Source organism: Sarcophilus harrisii, chromosome 4 (assembly GCF_902635505.1).
Source record: "Sarcophilus harrisii chromosome 4, mSarHar1.11, whole genome shotgun sequence".
Lineage (NCBI taxonomy): Eukaryota > Metazoa > Chordata > Mammalia > Dasyuromorphia > Dasyuridae > Sarcophilus > Sarcophilus harrisii.
Window position 1 is genome coordinate 128,893,141 of NC_045429.1, and position 22,663 is coordinate 128,915,803.

Here is a 22,663-nt window from a genome sequence, read left to right on the forward strand (position 1 = left end):
ATATTTCTTTTTGGATTTTTGAGGAAATTTAGTAATGGAATGTCACCTTTTTCAGGCTCAGTAGATACAGGTAGGAAGACCTGAGTTCAAATCAGCCTCAGATTCTATGTGACACTGTTTACCTTAATCCACTGGCAAAGCACTCTGATATTTTTTGCTAAGAAAACCCCATGGCCAACATTGGTGTGCTATGGGGCATGGCGTTGTGAAGAATGAGCCATGACTGAACAATAGAGGCTCTTTGCCTCTTAGGGGGGTGGGGTCATGAAGAATCAGACAGGACTAAAATGACTGGACAAGAATGTATAAATAAACAAAAAGGAGCTTCCTTCTTCCCGTATACCATGTCCTCAGCATCCCCGGTACTTTTTTTCTTATTCTCAGGGATATTGAAGCCTACTGCCAAACTAGCAACTTTTACTGTACTCATCAGAAATATTGTTGAATGCGTACAATCATATTTACCAATGTCAACTTCCACTGGGCAGAATCCAGGTGGAATGTCCTTTTGATCTGAGGAAAATAACCATCATTTACATTCCTTCTCTTGTATTTTGCAGAAAATGGCAGTGGAAATTAAAATAAAATTGCAGATTAGAAACAGCAAGGACACACTAACAAAGTGGAGAAAGAGTGCAGAGTAAACACTTGAAGAAAACAAACGGTTCTTTTGGGGGCTGGTTATTGTAGAGGGCAAATATTTCTAACCACTTCCCTTAACCCTTAAAGAAATACCTGCATTATAGCTCAACCTAGTCAGTGACTGAAAGATAAGACAGCATCACCACATCAAAAATTGATCTCAGCACTTGTAAATCACACGCTGTGATATATGGCATATATCTACTAATTCTCTTCTCTCTAACACTGACTTCAGCTTTAACTATAAAGCTACACAGAAAGCAAACTTATTTCACAGAGAACTTTCTTCATCTTAATTTAAATATGATTAGAAAATATCCAAGAATTTAAAGAATGGTCTGTTGGTGTCCATCTTGAAGTCTATGATCAAGATTGTTCTTTATCTTAATCAGCTTGAGGAATTTTGTTTTTATGTGATTGTAATATGCAAACAAGCATTATTTGTTTACTCAGTCATTCCTCTTTGCCTTTCTGCACAAAGTTCTTCTTTGTGGAATTTGTCTTTAAAAAGACTCTATAAAGTCATTGCTTTTGAGCACTACATTTGCATGAATGACGTTCTCAGACTTTACAAGGAGAGGCCAAATTACCATTCATTGGCTTACATTCTTTAATTGACTATAAAATTCTTGCTCTGAAGCCAAAATAGTAATCCATAAAAATAATAGGAGCTTTCTGATTTAGAAACACAACGATTTCTTTTTCACCCCAAGGCAAATGTGGATTTTGGTTTTTGCTCCCCCATCCTCCCTCCTTATTTTTATTGTTTAACAGGTCAATATTTAAACTAACTACAGAAACAGTATAAGGAGAGATTCATGAGAGGCACCAAACCTTACATATAAATTAGCTTGCTCCTTACTTCTAGTCCTTAACATTTTCTATAGCATTACCTCCCATAATGCCATTTATCTCCAAAGCTTTTCATGCCAGTGCTTATTTAAATAGAAGTTATTACCAAAGAGCTCTTCATTTTGCTTTGTCTCCATTTTGACTTAGATAGGAAATAAGAGCCCCAGAGTATGTTGTGACTTTTTGCCTTTTCTATCTTTTCACATGCCCTTTTAAATGATGTAGAGTGAATGAATGCATCCTTCAGAAGGGCTTAAACTAGGCAATTTCTAAGATATCTTCTAACTCCAATTTTATAACTTAAAAAATATAGTTTTCCAAGGAAGTTAACCATTTTTTGGTGTACTTGACAGAGAAGCTATACAGAATACCACACCATTTTTATCTAAAGTATAGCATTATTATATATTATTTTCCATAGATTCTTTTTCCCAGCTTTTGAGTTATTACCTACCTAGAGTTCCATTTTAGTTTCTCTCAAAAAAAAAAAAAAAACAAACCTTATATGTAATTTGCTTGATATTAAGTTCATTTTTTCAGTGAAATGTGATATATCAGATAACAGAAAATTAGGCTGCTGTTCTATTGACTTCTCTTATTTTAAATAAATATTTCCTATTTCTATCAAGTCTTGCAACTTCATTTTTTTCCTCCAATGTCCTCAGGAATGACAGTAAAAGTACAGCATTTCAAACATTTTACATACTACAATGATCAAATTATTCCCCTTTTGTTTAATGTATTTAAGGTACCCTTTTGGGTACAGTATATAGTGATCTTCTGGTCCTGCTCATTTCACTCAGCATCAGTTCATGGAAGTCTCTCCAGGCCTTTCTGAAATCATCTTGTTGGTCATTTCTTACAGAACAATAATATTCCATAATATTTATATACCACAGTTTATTCAGCCATTATCCAATTGATGGGCATCCACTCAGTTTCCAGTTTCTGGCCACTACAAAGAGGGCTGCCACAAACATTCTTTTACATACAGGTCCCTTTCCCTTCTTTAAAATCTCTTAGGGATATAAACTCAGTAGAAACACTGCTGGATCAAAGGGTATGCACAGTTTGATAACTTTTTAAGCATAGTTCCAAATCGCTCTCCAGAATGGCTGGATGTATTCACAATTCTACCACCAACGTATCAGTGTCCCTGTTTTCCCACATCCCCTCCAACATTCAGCATTATCTTTCCCTGTCATTCTAGCCAATCTGACATTTTGTGTAGTGGTATCTCAGAGTTGTCTTAATTTTCATTTCTCTGATTAATAATGACTTGGAGCATCTTTTCATATGGCTAAAAATAGTTTCAATTTCTTCATCTGAGAATTGTCTGTTTATATACTTTGACCATTTATCAATTGGAGAATGGCTTGATTTCTTATAAATTAGAGTCAATTCTCTATATATTTTGGAAATGAGGCCTTTTCAGAACCTTTGACTGTAAAAATGTTTTCCCAGTTTGCTGCTTCCCTTCTAATCTAGTTTGCATTAGTTTTGTTTGTACAAAAACTTTTCAATTTGATATAATCAAAATTTTCTATTTTGTGATCAATAATGATCTCTAGTTCTTCTTTGGTCATAAATTCCTTCCTCTTCCACAAGTCTGAGAGGTAAACTATCCTACGTTCTTCTAATTTATAATTTCATTCTTTATGGCTAGGTCATGAACCCATTTTGACCTTATCTTGGTGTACAGTGTTAAGTGTGGGTCAATGCCTATTTTCTGCCATACTAATTTCCAATTTTTCCAGCAATTTTTGTCAAACAGTGAATTCTTATCCCAAAAGCTGGGGTCTTTGGATTTGTCAAACACTAGATTATTAAAGTATATGACTTTTTTGTCCTTTGAACCTAACCTATTCCTCTGATCAACTAGTCTATTTCTTAGTCAATACCAAATGGTTTTGGTGACCGCTGCTTTATAATATAATTTTAGATTTGGTTCAGCTAGGCCACTTTCATTTGATTTTTTTTCATTAATTACCTTGAAATTCTTGACCTTTTATTTTTCCATATGAACTTTGTTGTTATTTTTTTTAGGTCATTAAAATAGTTTTTTGGGAGTCTGATTGGTATAGCACTAAATAAATAGATTAATTTAGGTAGTATTGTCATCTTTATGATATTTACTAGCCCTATCCAAGAGTATTTAATATTTTTCCAGTTTGTTAGATCTGACTTTATTTGTGTGGAAAGTGTTTTGCTCATATAGTTTCTGATTTTCCCTTGGCAGATAGATTCCTAAATATTTTATACTGTCAGTAGTTACTTTAAATGGAATTTCTCTTTGTGACTCTTAACTGTTGGATTTTGTTAGTGATATATAAGAATGTTGATGACTTATGTGGGTTTATTTTGTATCCTGCAACTTTGCTAAAGGTGTGGATTAATTCTAGCAGCTTTTTAGTAGAATCTCTAGGGTTCTCTAAATATACCATCATATCATCAGCAAAGAGTGATAATTTGGTTTCCTCATTACCAGAGTAAATTCCTTTAATCTCTTTCTCAACTCTTATTGCCAAAGCTAGCATTTCTAATACAATATTGAATAATAATGCTGATAGTGGGCCTCCTTGTTTCACTCCTGATCTTATTGGGAATGGTTCCAGTTTATCCTCATTACATATGATGGTTACTGATGGTTTTAAATAGATGCTACTGATTATTTTAAGGAAAAGTCCATTTATTCCTATGTGCTCACGTGTTTTTAATAAGAATGGATGTTGGATTTTATCAAATGCTTTTTCTGCATCTATTGAGATGATCATATGATTTTTGTTAATTTGTTTAATAAGAATTTTTTTTAATGCAGTGGTTTTGAGCTTCATCCCCCTCCCACTCCCGCAAAAAAAAAAAAAAAAAAAAAAAAAATCTAGAATAGTGAACCACAGCAAGGTTGATGGAAAGTTTAAAGTACTTACTTCTCAGATGCAGAACCTTGATGAGCTCTTTCTAGGAATTCAAGATTATTTGTTTTTGAGTCATTTGGTTGTAGTTCTTTGTGACTCTGTGGACCATCTGTTCATGGGGTTTTCTTGGCAAAGACACTGGGGTGGTTTGGGGATTCATTTCTTCTTCTTCTTTTTTAATTTCTCTTTTCTTTTTTTTATTATTTTTATTTTTTTGGTTCATGTCTTCTTGACTCTAGGCCCAGTGCTCTGTCCTCTGATCTCCCCATATTTCTCAGTCTCATTTACATAGAAGACTAGAGACTTTGTTCTGCCTATTGATAATTAAGCACAGGGCTTTATTATGTCTATTGAGGATTGGAGTTAGAGAAATGGTATCTGATATTGCTTACCCCTTCTCCAAGAGTAAAAAAAGGTACCTAAGTTGAAATTTAGAGATTCAGGATTCATGAACCTATCCATCCATCCCACATGGTCCCTCAAATCCTTGGAGTCCTTTTCAGGCATAGAAAGCTTTCATAGTTTTTTGTTTTTTTATTTTTTTAATTACATTTATTATCACTAGCTCCTTTTTGGAAATTAATTTTGTGTAAATTATTTGAAATCATTCTCCCTGAATGCTGAGATCTGGTGATTTTAAAAGGTAGATAAAGTTATTCTTTTCACATCATGACTTTCCCCATTACGGTTTTGCTATATTATGGGTCATCATAAGAAAGTAAATGGGAATTTCTGGGGACTTCTGTGGTAGCCATTGATGACACACAAATGTAAGCAAATGACAGAAACTCTGACCAAATTTTTCACCTAAATGTCATAATAGGGTACTGTAAACACCCCATAAAAGAAAATATGAAGAGAGGGCCAAAAATTTTTATGTGGATTTTTTAGATGACTGGGACACATTGGCCATCGCTCCCATGATGTGAAAGGGATAACTGCATTCAGCTAACTCCAGTTGGATTTAATTTATCTTAATGCAGTTCAGCGTAGATATATTAAGAACCTACTCTATACCTGCCCTCATGCTAGGTGCTAGGCTGTCAAAGATGTAAACTGACAGGGCCCCTCTTCTCAAAGTGTTTACAATCTAATGGATCAGAGGCAGCATCAACAAATGCATTAATACTGTGAGAAAGAATGTATTTGGTACCCCAGATAGGTATGATAGAATATGAGGAAGAAGGGATGATGTTCCATTAGAGAAAAATAGAATAAACACAGAGAAGGCAGCATCCTGAAAGCAAGGAGGGAGGGCACTAAGTGACAGGATGAAAATGGACCATTCGGAGGTGAGAGTCAGCAGAGTGAGAGCAGGGAGCAGTTGGAATCTCAGTTTGGTTGGAAGTTCTTGTTAGAGATAAGACTTCTGGATAACATTCTTCAGTTGTGCTTGAAAATTTCTAGTCAGCTGCCAATTTTTTCCCCTGAGGCAATTGGGATTAAGTGACTTGCCCACTTAGAAAGTGTCTGAGGCCTGATTTGAACTCAGGTCCTCCTGACTTCAGAGCTGGTACTATATCCACTGCACCAGCTAGCTGCTCCCCAGATTATTTCTGTGACAAACCAGCCCCCCTTTAAACACAGCACCGTGTCTGGCCCTTACCCCACCCAATGATTTCTGTTCAGAGCTTTGGCTCTCCAGGGTCTTGGTCTGATAGCTCCTGGTATTTATACATGCTGTCTCCTGGATGAATGAGGAATTAGTTTGGATCAACAGATGAAATCAGAGAATGGCACTGTATACAATGATATATAAAATACTATTATCCTTTCCTACAATTTAATGCCAGACTCTAGGAACTTGACCTGAATTATCCTGACTTTCAATGACTTACTACAGTAGTTAATGCCTAGAAGGCATGTCCAGCAGGCATATGCTTACAGGTTCAGATGTGCATCAGGACAGCAGGCCAATGCATTATTTATGGATATTGAAAGAAGTCTTGCCCACGGTGCAAGGCTCTAGGCTTAGGAAAGAGGCTCATTGCCATGAGTGACAAAATGTCAGCCTGGGGAGGAAGAGTTAAGTAATTTATAGGAATAGAGGCAATCCACTTATCTCTCTGCGGGTTATGAAAATGTAGGCTTTATCTACACATATGATGCTGGAGAAGTCATTTAACTTTTCAGTTTTCTTTTAAAATAAAAATAATCACTTGCTCTGACTATATCACAGAATGAAAACCAGATTTCCACAAGTCTCTTCCTTGATACTAGAGTCCAATTCAGGCCTAGCTTTGATTGCCGAGTTTCATCTGATGGCTCAGTATACCTTGAGAATTAGGAAAAGCTTGTAAATCCCGCAAAGTAGCATTTTGAACATTTTGGAGTTGCCTTTGGGATGAGGGTGCAGAGTCGGTCGTGTGTGTGTGTGTGTGTGTGTGTGTGAGAGAGAGAGAGAGAGAGACAGAGAGAGAAATAGAGAGTCCTTCAGACTTGGATTTAGGGAAGAGTGGAAGAGAACTAAAGTATTAGAGAAAGGAGTCCAAAAACACCACATAGATGAGATATCATTGGTTATTTTTCTCTAAGGCAATTAGAGGAGGCAGCTTTGTGTCTTGTATATAACTGAACCTCCAAATCAATTTTTGTTTGCTTTAAATAGTCAGTGGCCCAGGCTTTTCATAGGCTTCTTAAGAGCAATCAATCCTTCCCTGTGTTGCCTAATAGACTTTTTTTTTAAAGCAAAGAACTAAAATGAACATATCAGGTGCTGGATTTGTGAGATTTAGTATGATTTTGAAGAAGCTGTGAATTTAAGGAGATTATGTGGTGTGATGGAAAGGAACTAGATTTGAATCTTGACACAGCTAAAATGTTATTGTTATAATAATAATGATTTATATAGCACTTTAAGGTTTGCAAAGTGCTTTACAGATATCTCATTTTATCCTCAACATAATCCTAAGAGGCAGATGCTATTATTACTTCCATTTTACAGGTGAGGAAACTGAGGCAGTCAAAGGTTAATGCACTTTCTCAGGGTCACATAGCTAGTTTGTCTGAAATCAGGTTATTCTAATTCCAGGTGTGGTGATATATTCACTGTGGCTTTACCTACACATATGATATTGAAGAAGTCATTTAACTTTTCAGTTTTCTTTTAAAATAAGAATAACAATACTTACTCTGACTATATCACAGAATCCTATTGAGCTCCCATAAGGTAATATATGTAAAATGCTTTGCTATTTAGCTATCACTTTATCACGATTATTATTGTTATGCCACAGTTCTCTTTTAATTGTCCTGACTCAGTTTCCCTAATTGGTCCTGACTCGGTTTCCTTAATTGTTTTGCCTCAATCCCCTTACTTCCAAACAACTCTTCCCCCCTCTGTTTCATGAAGACCAATATCACGTGGCTATTTGCTCTAAGGTTATAAATTTTCAATGTGTAAACTCAGAAAGGGAGACTCCAGACTTTGTATTTGTAGTCAGACATTTTCTTAACTCCTAGTTTGTTAGAATTTATGGTCCTACTCCCCAACCTGTCAGAACCAGATTTATGGTTCCTGCCTGGAGATTCCCACTCACCAGAGTTTGGACTCCACCCCCCTGCCTTTGTTTAACTACTGTGTATAAATATGTTATTAAGAACTCCCATTGGCAGCTGGATTCTTGGAGATGATAGTCTCATTTAGCCCTGGGACCAAACCATGGATCCAGTATATCTCTCCAATTTAATAAATTATTAAATACTCTCTAATCTCTATCTTGCCTCAGTTTCTCTGGCATTACATTATATTGGAGGTATATCTGTAAAGTGCCAGAGGAAACTTTTATTAAGTTCCTATTGTGTTCTAGGAACGTACAACAGGATTATTTAACTTGGAATTTACAGATATATTTCAGGCAGGTTCATGAACTTTGATGGGGAAAAACAAAAATCTATCTTTTTAGTCATGTAACTGAATATACTAGTACTAATAGTACTACTTTGTAAATCCTATGTGGTGTTTTTTTTTTGTTTTGTTTTTTGTTTTTTGCATTTAAAAGTATTTTTCACAGGAGATCCATAGGTCCAATTACATTGGCAAGGGAATCCAATACAGAAAAACTGTTCAAGAACCTCAATTATAGAGAAATGGACTAATCAGATAAGGCAGATAAAATCATGTATCATCAAAAAGAAAAGGAATGTTTTTTGGTATGGAATTCAGTAATCAGGGCTGACATTTTTTGCAAAACAGCAAAGATTTGAAAGAATGCAGAACTCCTTCTTTTCCCCACTATTCTACTCTATGTATCTACTAACAAATTCTATAATGAAATATAAATGTCTTTAGGTTAATACACATCCCTTTCTTTAACACATCCCTTTTCTTTAAGTCCTGAGAAAATTAACAATTAAACTCTTTTCATCCATTTATATTTTAGTGTGGATTAATTTATCATATCAGTTTCCTTATATTTATAAGTTACATAGCTTAGGACAGAGAAAATTGGGGCACAAAAGCCGAAGGAAGCGGAGAAAAGAGGAAAAGAAAGAGATAAAGAGACATTTCATGTAAAAATTCAAAAGTGAAAAAATGCTCAAAGTAATTTTAACGGGAGTAGAGTTAATTGTCGAGTATTTTTTTTTTTTTTTTTTTGGTGATGGGAATATGAGAGGGGAAAACATCGTATGGATAAATTAAATCCCAGTCCTCTAGGAAGGCTCTGTCCTCTGCTAAGGAGTGTCTTATTGGAGCTGCTAACAAGTGGCACAATTGATTTACAAGATCTTCCCTCCTTTCCCTCTTTCTGCCTCTGCTATAGGTGCTAATGAGCAGTGAAATGGCTAAAAGATAGGTAGTAGGAGGCCAAAGAAGGAAAACCTAGGGCATGAATAAAGCAAAAACTGAATATTTAGCCTGTGCATAATTGACAATTAACTGTATTTGTATTTCCATGCTTACTGGGCTTGTTTTTTTTTGTTTTTTTTTTTCTTCTTCACATTTCTCATTAATTGGCAAAATGAATATAATGAAATGTAATTTTAAAAAATGAAATGAGCTCATGTTGTAAATCACAAAATGTCCATAACTTTTCTTTCATCCTTTTTTTTAATCACCTGGATGTATCTGGAGGGTTTTTTTCCTCATTTTTTCATACTTTAAGATGGGTTGACATATATCTATCATGGATATTTAAAGTATGAAACAAGTCTATAAATACAAGTTTGAGAAGAAGAATGTCTCTTTTATTCTTTCTGAGGCTTACATCTGGGTAGAAAAATACACATCTTCAAGCATATTTTGTTTTTAATTATAGTACCTTATTAGTAGCTGCAATTATTTCTTAGCTTTTAGATTAACAAAAAAGTTCACCTTAAATGGATTCCTAAGTAAGTGACTGCAAATTCCTTTGGTCTAGGAGAGGAGAAAAACATTGTTAAAAATCTGGCAGGTTTGCAATTTTTCTGTTTATTAGTGGTTCTTTTCAGAGTAAGCATTAAGTAATATGTATGCTAGATTTTCACTTAATGAAGCAATCTAAGCTATTGAAATTCTTGTAAAAGAGATTCCTTTAAATGACCTTCCCCAATATAAAGAAGCTATTTAATTTCAACATTATTTTTTTAAAAATTGAAAGCCTATGAATATCCTGTTTATAATACTGAGTTGGAAAGTCTCTTTTTATCTAAAAGTTTTCTACTGACTGAATTATTGCTGTAGTAGGAAGAAGTACATGTTATTAAAAATTCAACTAAAAATAAGAAATTTTTGTGCTTTAAAATTTATATTTGGTACAAAATGAGATATATAACAGCTTTGCATTGAAATAATTTTCAAATATGGGGATAAGAAGAGAACAAAATAGAAAGCTAAGAGATTGATAGAAAAAATAATCAAAATGGTTCTGCAATCATTTTGAAAATGTCTTTCCCTACATAAAAATAAAATGTGATAGGGATTGGAATTACCATTAAAAACAGAAGTGGGACAGTTTGCTTAAAAGCCAATCAGGCTTTTTGTCCATTGGTCACATAACAATTAGGTGGTTGGATAAAATTTGGATGGTTTTTCTCATTTTAGCTTTCCATTAAATATAATAGCAAATTTTCCAAGTTTCAAAATTTGGAGGAAGAGTTATATTCCTATTTACAGGTTTCTCAACTATGGATATTGATGTCATTCTCATGGGATTATTGACTATATGAATGTTTCATTACTTTAAAATTAGAAGTATTACTATATAAGGGCATTATGGGGAAAACTTTTGACTTGTACATGAATTGAATGAGAGGGAGACTGATGACTTCATAACTTCACAGCTGTGTAAGTCAGGCATTTTTGTGAAGTCATCCCCTTCCTCTCTCTTTCTGAATTCTCAATGACTCAGACAAAGCTGCTTTGGCAAGACAAAAGTCAGTATGACTGCTGATAATACAGTATGTCCTTGACAATCCCAAATTCTATGTAAAGGCACCAAAATAATGGCAGAAAACATGGTGAAGAGAGAAAGATTGAATCAGTCAGCTTCCTGATGTTCCAGGAAACTAAATGAGAAGAAGCATCTAGCAAAGCCGAAACTTCTGTTGATTGTAAGATTGACTATCAAAGTTATTTAGTATTTTGGAGTGGAGAGGCTCCACATTACAGGCCACAAAATCACAAATAAATCTGAATTTGACATCGAAGGATACAAAACACAGTGTTGGCTTTCTGTTTGGTCTATTCCAATTACTTAAAATAATGGACACTTGACAAAATGACAAGTCGTTTTCATATCCTATATAAATACCTTTTCACACACTATTTTTGGGTCAAAATGGATGACTTTTTGTTGCCTGTACAAATCATTTCATTTCCTATCTCTCTATTATTGCATAATTTATCTTTTTTGCCTAGAATGTTCTCTCTCTCTTTTATTAAAACTTTTTATTTTCAAACCTATGCATGGATAATTTTTCACCATTGACCCTTGTAAAATCTTGTATTCTAAATTTCCTTCTCCTTCCCCCCATCCCCTCCCCTAGATGGCAAGTAATCTAATGTATGTTATACATGTTAAAAATAGATGTTAAATCCAATACATGTATACATATTTATACAATTATCTTGCTGCACAAGAAAAATCAGATCAAAAATGGAAAAAAAATGAGAAAGAAAACAAAATGCAAGCAAACAACAAAAAAAGTAAGAATGCTATGTTGTGGTCCACACTCAGTTCCCACAGTTCTCTCTCTGGATGTAGATGGCTCTCTTCATCACAAGATCATTGGAACTGGCCTATTCATCTTATTGTTGAAAAGAGCCATGTCCATCAGAATTAATCATTGTATAATATTGCTGTTACTTTTTACAATTCCATCTTTATCTCTGCCTATTAGAGTTCCCAGTTTCCTTCAAGCTCATCTCAGATGCCCTTACCTATATGAGAGCTATCTTCAGCCTCTCAGTTCCTAGTACCCTCTTCTGAAATTACTTTGCATTTTTTGCATTTAATTAATCTTTATAAGTAAGTATAATTTTTGTTTTTCATTCAATAGAATATAAATTCCATAAAGACAGGAATAATTCCATTACTGTCTTTAGATCCCTAGCTTATAGCACAGCACCTGGCACAGCATAGTCACTTGATAAGTAATGAATAAATGAAGGTATGGTTTTTTCAGTTGATATCCTGTCAGCAAATTGGGCAACTGTAATTACACTATGCAGATTTTCATTCATAGTCCAGTGTTAATCTCTGTCAAATCTTCCTATTTATTTTTCTTCAATTGTAAAAGCTTACTATCAGGAAGGACTCTCTGGTGGGTATTTCTAGCCATTCAGCATTTGTTAGTGGCAATTGGAAAAAGGTTTTACTTTCAAACACCTCAGGATTAATGATCACATTTTCTCTGGTCTGGGTTTTGAAGTGGCTACACCATATCATATCTGTACCCATCCTGTTACCCATTGGATCTGTTCTGACTGTAGTCACTTAACATATGGACTCACTGTCTTGTGAAATGGTAGGTCCAGGAGTTGTGAGCTGGCTTCTGGGATCTCCAAATCAAGAAACTAATGGTCCAAAAGTCATAAAAACTGTGTTTTAGGGGAAAAAATTCCACAAGTATTACCCTACATATTGAAATATGTTCCAGAATATTCCATTACATACTTCAAGCTTTGCCAAGAGCAACAACTTAGTCCTTAGAGCTATATTCTGTTTCTCATATTCTTCAGAATTCCATCTCAGACAGCTCTGCAGAATTACTTAGACCTCTTGCTGCTTCAGTATAGTGTGTGTGTGTGTGTGTGTAATTTCTTGTCATTTTATATATATGTGTGTGCCTGAGTGTCTATGCCTGTATTTTTTTTTAAGCTTGCCATTTGCCCCATGTCATCCAAGGACAAATTTTTCTCAGTACTGATTTTCATTTCAAAGAAAACCTGGCTAACCAAGTAACAAATGTTGCCATAATCACTAGCTAGAGTTCCTTAATGTTCTCCCCTTTCCTGTACTTCTTCCAAATGTATGAGTGCAGACTAAGAAATTTATGTTCCTCTTGGTCCAGAGAAACATTCTCCGTTGCTTATGAAAACGTCACTCTATGGAACAGACTACCTGTTTTTCAGGTACAGGATGGGAAATCAGATATAATGATGTTTTCATGTCTTATGGAAAATCTAATCCTAGCTTGTGAAAATATTGTACCAGTCAACTCTTTTTTTTTTTAAACTACATTATTCAATTTTTTAAAATTCTCATGTTCATAGACATTAATATACAAAGGTGCTAGAATTTTAAAATAAGTACTGGCAACAGTTTTTAAGGAAAGTAAGATGTTATCTTTAGCTATTTTCTATATTCGTTCAACAAAATGTTTCAAGAGAAATTCGTTGAGAGAAACCATTTGTATATAGCTATTTCATGTAAATGGGAGTATCTGAATTACTGTACTTTTCTAAAAGAAAATGATAATCAAAGCTGGGATTACCTGCCAAAATCTAAACTTAATTAGTAATCATAGAAGCGAAATGTCATTTGTGGAGTAAAATTGATTTCTAGGAAAGTGACATTTCTCTTTTTATTTTTTTCATTGTATGACTGTATGGCATATTTTCTTTATCAATGGAAATCATGGGCTTTATAAAAAATGAAGTATCTAACTGTTTTTTGCTGTTCCACTTATCCCCATATTTCAGTTTGGAGCCTCTGGCCCCAATCCAACACTGCTTGTCAAAAACACTCAATATGTAAACGAACCTTTTACAAGGGTAAGTAATCCTAATTTTAGTAATTTGTATTTGTCATTTTCCTTTAAGTTCCATTAGTGTATATAGAAATTATACATACAACAAGCCAAAATATTCAACAGATTTTAAAGAAGGACAAGGACAACATTTTGTTTTTATTGGGAATTTAAAATTTTGATATGTATGTATTATTCCTTTTACAGAACTGTGACCTGGAGCAGCAGAGCATGGTTCATGTTGTACAGCGGGCCCAGAGAAATGACCAGAAAGGGGATGAGGCTAACCAGAACAATCCTGGACCCTCTAGAAAGGGGCCAGGTAGAGAACCTGAGAGCTTAACCAGAGTAGACCTCAGTAGCAGCATCCTTCCTGCTTACTCTATAGGTCTAGCTGTTATTCTGGATAACGAGGACAAAGACGCATCTCATAAAGCTGGAGATTCAGGTAATTTCCTGTGCCTGTGTGTACTTAAATATGGGATAACAATCTATTTCCTTTTCTTTCCTTTTTTAAGACTCGTGTGCAGAATGTTCCAAGTAAGGGCAGATAAAGAACATGACATATTTTAGGGAGGATTCCTTGAATAGCCAGGAATGTTTTGGAAGACATATTTATCTGGTAGAAACCATTGACTGGGAAGTTGAAGTTCATCAGCCTGAGTTGAATTCATATGGGATCCTTGAAATTCTGAGTATTCTATGCAGAACTTATTAAATGCTTACTTATATACCAGGTACTGTGGTAAGCCTGGGAAATTGAAGTATCAACCGAAACTCTTTATTCTTTGAGATGATAGAAAACTTGGTACTTATAACTCATCTGTATCCTCTACCTTACTGACTGGAGGACAAGAGATAAAAGCAAAGAACTCCTCTCAAAGTCTCCATTTAAAGATGCCTGCTGGATCAGCCATCTTTTTATTTCCCACTAGATTATACTAATTTGGCTTCATTACCAAACTCTACAACAAATACCTGTGGTGTTCTTTTCCAAAACACAGCCAGATGATAAAAGTTCAGATCTTTTATTATGTCCTTCAATATATCCCGATTAGCTCAGAGGCCTATCTCTCCGCTTGGTTCTAAGAGCTCCGCCCAAATGTCTCCAAATCCAAAGGTTTGTCCTTCTGACTCCAGCCAGCACCAAGGTAGAAGATATGATGACTCTCTCTTGCCTTGAAGATGGGGCTTGTGGGCTTCCTCCCAGAGTGCTCTTCTCTGATAATTATTGTGATAATTATCTGTGATAATTATTGTCTCTATCAACTCTAATGGCTTAACAGTTTGTAAAGATTCCAACAAATACCCTCTCTCCCCTGCATCCTTTTCAGCTTTCTTTTGTGTGTTGTCTTCTTTCATTAGATTATTAGCTACTTGTAGGCAAAGATTGTTATTCGTTTTTGTATATGTATCCTTAGAACTGAGCAGAGTGCCAGGCAACATAGTAGGTGCTTAATAAATATTTTTATTAATCAATTGGCTATAAAAGGAAGGTGAAGACTATCTTGTTCAAAGAACAGGAAGAAGGTGAGTTAGTTAATCTATCAGGGCTCCTCAAACTGCGGTCCAGATTCGGCAGCTGAGGACGTTTATCACCCTCACCCAGGGCTATGAAGTTTATTTATTTAAAGACCCACAAAACAAAGTTTTGTTTTTACTATAGTCTGGCCCTCCGACAGTCTGAGGGACAGTGAACTGGCCTCCTATTTAAAAAGTTTGAGGACCCCTGATCTAGATCATAGTATGGATGAAAGGTATTAAAATGTAAAAAGACTGAAAAGGTAGTCCCATAAATGAGTCTTAATAAATGTTCATTAATTGTACTTGAAGGAGCTAGATTGTGAGAAGTTTTAAAAGCCAAATGAGATTTTATCTTTTATTTTGGCAGTAATTGGAAGTTATTGGAGTTTGTTGAGTGGAATTAGCAGTTGACATGGTCAGACTTGTCAGTTATAGTAATCTATTTGGCAGCCCAATGGAGAATGTATTTAAGTGGGGAAAGACATCAGGCAAGGGTATTAAAGACTTTATACAATATGTCTGAACATGAGTTTGCAACAGGGTGACACTTCTGTTAGTAGAGAAAAATAAACTTACGGAACAGAGAATCTAAAAATAGAAAAGAGAAGTCGTGGCAACAGGTTGACTATGTGAAGCAAGTGTGAGCTGTGCTGTGTGCGAATGGCATTAATAATGTCAGCAAGACAATGGTCCAGGTGAATGGAAAGATGATGGTGCCCTTGAGAGTGTTAGAAAAATTTGGAAGAGGGAAGGGATTGAGAATCATTTGCATGTAGATAATAGTTAAATCAATGGAAGTTAGGGAGGTCACTAAGGAGGAGGAAAAAAAAGGGCCTTTGGAGGGAAGATTCTTGGGAGATACCACCATTAACAAGTTTGGCCTGTAGGAAACTACAGCAAAGGAAATTGAGAAGGTGTGGCCAGGTAGGGAGGAGGAAAATGGGGAAGGAATGATGTCATGAAAACCTGGAGAAGAATGTTTCCAGGGAAAGGTGATTAATAGTCAAAGGTCAAGGAGGTTGAGGATTGAAACAAGGTTATTAGATTTTTCAATGAAGAGATAATTGATAACTTTGAAGGAAGAAATTTTCAGTTGAATGTTGAAGTCAGAAATTAAAACTATAGAGAATTTAGTAGAAAATGAGAGGATTGGAGGTGGAGATAAATATTGTAGAAGGCTTTCTCAAAGAGTTTTTCCATAAAGGGAAGAGAGTTATACCAAGATAACTAGTGGATATGACTGGGTCCAAGTGAGGAGGTGGTTTTGTTTTTGTTTCTTTAGGATAAAGGAGAAATAGGCGTGTTTGAGAAGTAGTTGATAAACAGAAATTGAAAATTAGTGCAGAAGTGGGGATAATAGAAGAGAAGATGAAATAGAATGGAATCAAGAGTGTATCTAGCAAGGGTCAAAGAGAGAGAGCTTGACTTTACATTAAAAATTTCCTTTTCTCATTCAAAATATGTCTCCAAACTTATCTTTAGGAAATTTATCCCACTTATACTTTCACAAAGTTTGAACAATTAAAAGTCTTATATTCCTCTTTCTAACAAAATACTTTTTTTTTTAAAAAAAAATAATTATAACTTTTTATTGACAGAACCCATGCCTGGGTAATTTTTTACAACATTATCCCTTGCACTCACTTCTGTTCCAATTTTTCCCCTCTCTCCCTTCACCCCCTCCCCAAGATGGCAAGCAGTCCTATACATGTTAAATATGTCACAGTATTTCCTAGATACAATATATGTGTGCAGAACCGAACAGTTCTCTTGTTGCACAAGGAGAATTGGATTCAGAAGGTAAAAATAACCCGGAAAGAAAAACAAAAGTGCAAACAGTTTACATTCATTTCCCAGTGTTCTTTCTTTGGGCGTAGCTGCTTCTATCCATCATTGATCAATTGAAACTGAGTTAAGTCTCTTTGTCAAAGAAATCCACTTCCATCAGAATACATTCTCATACAATATCGTTGGTGAAGTGTATAATGATCTCTTGGTTCTGCTCATTTCACTCAGTATCAGTTCATGTAAGTCTCGCCAATCTTCTCTGTATTCATCTTGCTGCTCATTTCTTACAGAACAATAACATTCCATAACATTCATATACCACAATTTACCCAACCATTCTCCAATTGATGGGCATCCATTCATTTTCCAGTTTCTAGGCACTACAAACAGGGCTGCCACAAACATTTGGCACATATAGGTCCCTTTCCCTTCTTTAGTATCTCTTTGGGGTATAAGCCCAGTAGTAGCACAATTTGATAACTTTTGGGGCATAATTCCAGATTGCTCTCCAGATGGTTGGATTCGTTCACAACTCCAACAATGCATCAGTATCCCAGTTTTCCCGCATTCCCTCCAATATTCATCATTATGTTTTCCTAACAAAATACTTCTAAAAAGAAAAGGAAAAATAATTACGTCTCATCTAGCTCTTTCTTAGGATGTTATATTGTAGTAGGCTAGAATTTCCAATTCTTTTAAACAGTCCAGAATAATGATTGTAGTTTTTAAACTCAGAAAAGTAAGCAAAACAAACCAGGAGTATCATGAAATCATTTCAAGCTGTTGGTAAGTTAATTTGTTACATGGATTTTCTCTCCTGAGATTCAAAAAGCATTTCCAATAGTGTATAGAATATTCAGATTGAACCTCAGTGTGACTTTTTTTTAATCTAAAAAATTACATTCACTTGGCAATACTTCCCCCCACTTTTTCTTTACTATTATTAGGTGTAAATGTAAAGCAAGGATCAATCCTGATTTGTGATCATTAACCAGAATTGACATTGAAATCACAGATCAATCATTTATTGAAATATGTCCCAAACACCAAATATAGGTCAAAGTTTATAATAAATAGGTAATAACCATTAGCAAAATAATCCTGTTTGATTCTTTGGTAATAACTAATTGTTCGTTTAAGTGAGACTTAGTGCTTTCATATCAATTGTTAAAACACATGCAGTGTATGTATGTATATATAATAAATATATTTATATAAATGTACATATATACATATATATATATATATAAATTCCTTTGAATATAGGTATATAGTAGATAAGGCTGGGAAATAAAAGTACAACTCACTGAAAATCTGTGATTGACAGTCCTTCAATCGAGATTGTAATAAATCCATTCATTAATCCATTTATTGTACATATACTGTGTGCCATATATTCTAATAAATATTATAATAATATTTGACATTTATACAGAACTTTAAGTCTACAAGTATGTTACATTATCACAATGAATAATTTGAGGCAGAAACTGCAGTTGGTTAAACATGAATAAAGAAAAAGACTGAGGCAGCTTTGAAGTCCAGCCTCAAGAGAAACTACAATCAACAGAGGAGACAGAAAGTGAGCAAAAGAGGAATATATGGAAAAAAAGACTGAAATTACAAAATATTTCAAAAGCATGAAAATTTAGTTAAAGATCTTGACCATAATCAGATACATTAACAGGGGAAGATATTATTAACAGAAGGGAATTTAGTTTCTAGATCAAATAAATGAGTCCAGACATCCATGAATAAATATTGCAAGAAAAAGGAAAATGAATCAACACCTGATGAAGGAGAGGACCTTTATGGATTCCCAAGAAAGCATGGAACCACAGAAAAAAGTTCTTAAATGATTAAAGAGAAATAGAGATTACAAAAGTAGAATTTACTCCCTGTAAAGAAGAACTAATTGGCAGACTAGACGAACATTTGAGGCCACAGAGGCAAGTTTTATGAAATAAGCACAAGAAAGAATTACTGATTGCAAATGCAAAAACAGAAAAAGATAAATGAAAGAATAAAAAACAAAAAGCAGTAACATTTTTTGAAAATGAACTTTATGTAAGCAAGACATTTTGATCTCAATGACAAAGTGAGAATTAAAGGTCTCCCAGGAGAACATCACAAGTCAACAACAACAATAATAGCAATAGCAACAAACCAATACTCTAGACATCATATTGCAAGAAATATTACAAGAAAACCTCCTAGAATGTCTGAACACTGAAAATAAATTACAAGTCCATAGACACCATAATTCATCTCTGGGAGAAGCAAAATTTCTCTATCTTGACCAAGAGAGGAGTATAGGAAACTCTGTCAAAAGTTTTATCAAAATCTAATTAATTATCAAAATCTAAATATTCTTTACATGCCAGACTAATAATATTGTCAAAAAAGTACATGAGGTTAGTCTTAGAATCTTTTTTTTTTTTTTTTGAGCAAGTCCAATTGTGCCTGCCACTTCTTTTCCTTTCAGTTCATTAACCATTCTTTTAATAGTAAGTACTGGAATATTTCCAGTATCAAGCGCATTGATCCATAGTTTATAGACTTCATTTTTTTTTCCTTAAAAAAATTTTAACATTTAATCTTCTCTAACCTAACTCTTCTGTTCTCTCTAATCTTTCCTTTCTTGCCCACCAATTGTTAGCTTTGGCTTTTCTTCAGGTTTTAGGTGATTTTCTCTCTCTCTCTCTCTCTCTCTCTCTCTCTCTCTCTCTCTCTCTCTCTCTTTCTCTCTGTCTCTTTCTCTTTTTCTTTTTCTTTCTCTCTCTTTCTTCTTCCTTCCCTCCTTTTCTCTCTCTCTCTTTCTGTAGGCATTTTTTTGGTTCCTTTCTACTCCTGCTCTTACCCAAAAAGAAAAAAAGGAAAAAACCTAAACCTTTGAAACCGATACAAAAAAGCCATGCAAAACAAAGTCCCAAACTAGCCATGTTTAGAAATACGTTTCACTCAACATACTTCCAAAGATCACTGTGAGTGGCTCAGTGTTATTACTCTGAAATATAATTCATCCTACACCTGGTCAACTTAGCTCATCAAGAGATATTATTTGTTATCTCCTTGTCTTCCTACCTGTTTTCAGTATCCATTATTTATTAGATGTGTTTTTATTTTGCCCTTTCCAGTCCAAAGAACATCCTCATTTGCATAGAAAACAGAAATAAAATAACTGGTAAACAACTTTATCTTCTGTCTCTCCCTCATCAGTGATAATGGTTTCATTTACTCTAAGCAGAGTTCCTATTCCTTCTTTGAACTTCCTCTTTACTTCAGCATAACTTTAAAAGGATAACAAAGAAAACCCTTTTTGTTATTTTTAACTTTCCTTGCCAACCTCAGTTCATTCTATTTTAGCATTCCTGACATTCTTACATGCCCGTGTTCTGCTTTTGTATTCATCCTTGGTTACCTGCCTTTTCTTTCATCTTCCGTACATAAGACTTACCTTTGGCTCTTTCCTCTGAACAATTCTTAAGTTCCTCATATCCCTCTTTAGTTGTGAAGCTCTGAAGGAGACATGCAGTACTTGTAAAAGTCTGGCTGGAGTTTGAGGATAATAGGGTGATTAATTAGTTTACACTTAGTTCTCACAGTATTTCTTTTTGTATCAATACGTTTAGAAAAGGTACACTACTTGTTTTCTGAATTGTTGAATTGCATAACTTGATCATAAGATTAAAAATTTGTCTTCATTGAATGTTAACTTATAATTTTTATCAGATGTCTTTATAATTTTCATCAAATTTATTTCATGTATCTTGCACTTTGCTCCTCTGACAAATAGTCTGTTTAGTCAGTTTGTTCATAGGCTTTGTCTATCCAATACAAAAGAACAGTAAATTAGTTTAAAACACAGCTATGTATCTATTTAACTGTAAAAATTTCTGTTAAGCATCTATTTCCGTTTCTCTTTTCCATCTCTCCATTCCCTTTCCCTCAAAAAATGTGTGCCTTATTAAAGTTATGGTACTTTTAAAAAGTCAGATGATCCCTTAGTGGGTAAATAGAATAACCGTGAGTGAATTGGTTGGATGATATTAATGGGCTTTTATTTGAAATGAATACATTAAAATCCCAATTAGTGTGAATAATAAATTACCTGAGGTAATTACACATATTTTAATTCATACTGTTAGAAGTAATAATTTTGTAAAATACTGTTATCTCCAGCCCAATGGAATTATGTAATACAAATTCAAATAATGTATCTACTTTATGGGATTCCTTATTCATAGCAATCAGGACCTAGCTCCATTAAGAATAGATAGACACATATAAAGAGTATGGCCTACAAGAGGGAAACTCACACATTTTACAAATCATAAAAATAGGCAAAGATTGAAAGGCAGAAAAAAAAGTATTCTTTATCCTATTTGACAATCTGTCAGCTGACTGTTGAAATAAACTCATTTAGAAGTAATGAAAATGGAACATAGATGAAAGAAAGCTACTTTCATGTTTCAGTGGTTCTCTAATCTCATCCATGTGGGTAGATTACAAACCACCCCTGTCAATGGTAACAAGAGTCAGCCATGGTAATTTAAATTACTAACAAGGAACAGCATGTAGAATTTGAAGTTTCATGTCTTTTGACATGTGTACTAAATTTGTTTTTATAAATAGAAAGTGAAGTTGAATTGACCCCATTATAAAGTAATATCTTAAAAACCAATGATTTTTCATTTTGAAAAGTGTATGAGTGATTGTATTGAGTGAAATACCTCTTGTTTTCTCATTTTACATGACTGAACTAAATTTAACTACTATACCTGGGCTTCCTTAAAGAGATACCATTAAACAGTTAAGACAGTTGCCAGAAGAAAGAGCCTTGGATATAAGCAAAGTGATGTAATCACTTTAGAAAGAAAGCGTGGAAAGAAAATGTGATATACTAGGATGAGCACTAAAGTCAGAATACTAGAAATCAAATTCGCATCTTACCTACTTGTATGACCTTGAAGAAAGGTCAGGAATATCAAGAGATTTAATGAGAAAAAAAAAATACAAAGGATAGTGGCTTAACAGTACCAGATGTAAAGTTATAATATATTGCAAGGAGTCATCAAAAACATTTGGTACTGGCCAAGAAATAAAGTGGTAGATCACTGCAATAGATCAGAGATAACACCACACAAATTAATGTTTACAGTAATCTAGTACTTGATAATCCCCCAAACTCCAGCTTCTGGAATAAGTACTCGGTATTTAACACAAATTATTGGGAAAACTGTAAAATAATATGTCAGAAACTATACATAGACTTACATTTCATACTTCATAACAAAATAAAGTCAAAATGGGCATATGATTTGCTACCATAAGTAAATTAGGAAAGCAAGGATCTTTGGAAAAGGGAGGAATTTATGTTCAAAGAACTAGAGAACATTATGAAAGGCAAAATAGACAACTTTGATTACATTAAATTAAAAGGTTTTTGCACAAACAAAACGAACAGAAACAAGTTTAAAAGTAAAATACAAAGTTGGAAAAAATTTTATGCCAGTATTTCTTTTTTTTTTAATAACTTTTTATTGACAGAACCCATGCCAGGGTAATTTTTTACAACATGCACCCTTGCATTCACTTCTGTTCCGATTTTTCCCCTCCCTCCCTCCACCCTCTCCCCCAGATGGCAAGTAGTCCTATACATGTTAAATAGGTTACAGTAGATCTTGGATACAATATATGTGTGCAGACCCGAACAATTCTCTTGTTGCTCATTGAGAATTGGATTTAGAAGGTATAAATAACCCGGGAAG

General features: G+C 34.4%; 1 protein-coding gene across 4 annotated transcripts in view; it reads left to right on the forward strand.

Moving 5' to 3' along the window:
* PRKN (parkin RBR E3 ubiquitin protein ligase) overlaps positions 1–22,663 on the forward strand; it is a 1,838,204-nt gene that overhangs the window by 552,280 nt on the left and 1,263,261 nt on the right. For all 4 annotated transcript variants that reach the window (XM_031968387.1, XM_031968390.1, XM_031968388.1 and 1 more), the window contains one exon: positions 13,788–14,028. In XM_031968387.1, coding sequence (XP_031824247.1) covers positions 13,788–14,028 — 241 coding nt within the window. The remainder of the gene's footprint in view (positions 1–13,787; positions 14,029–22,663) is intronic.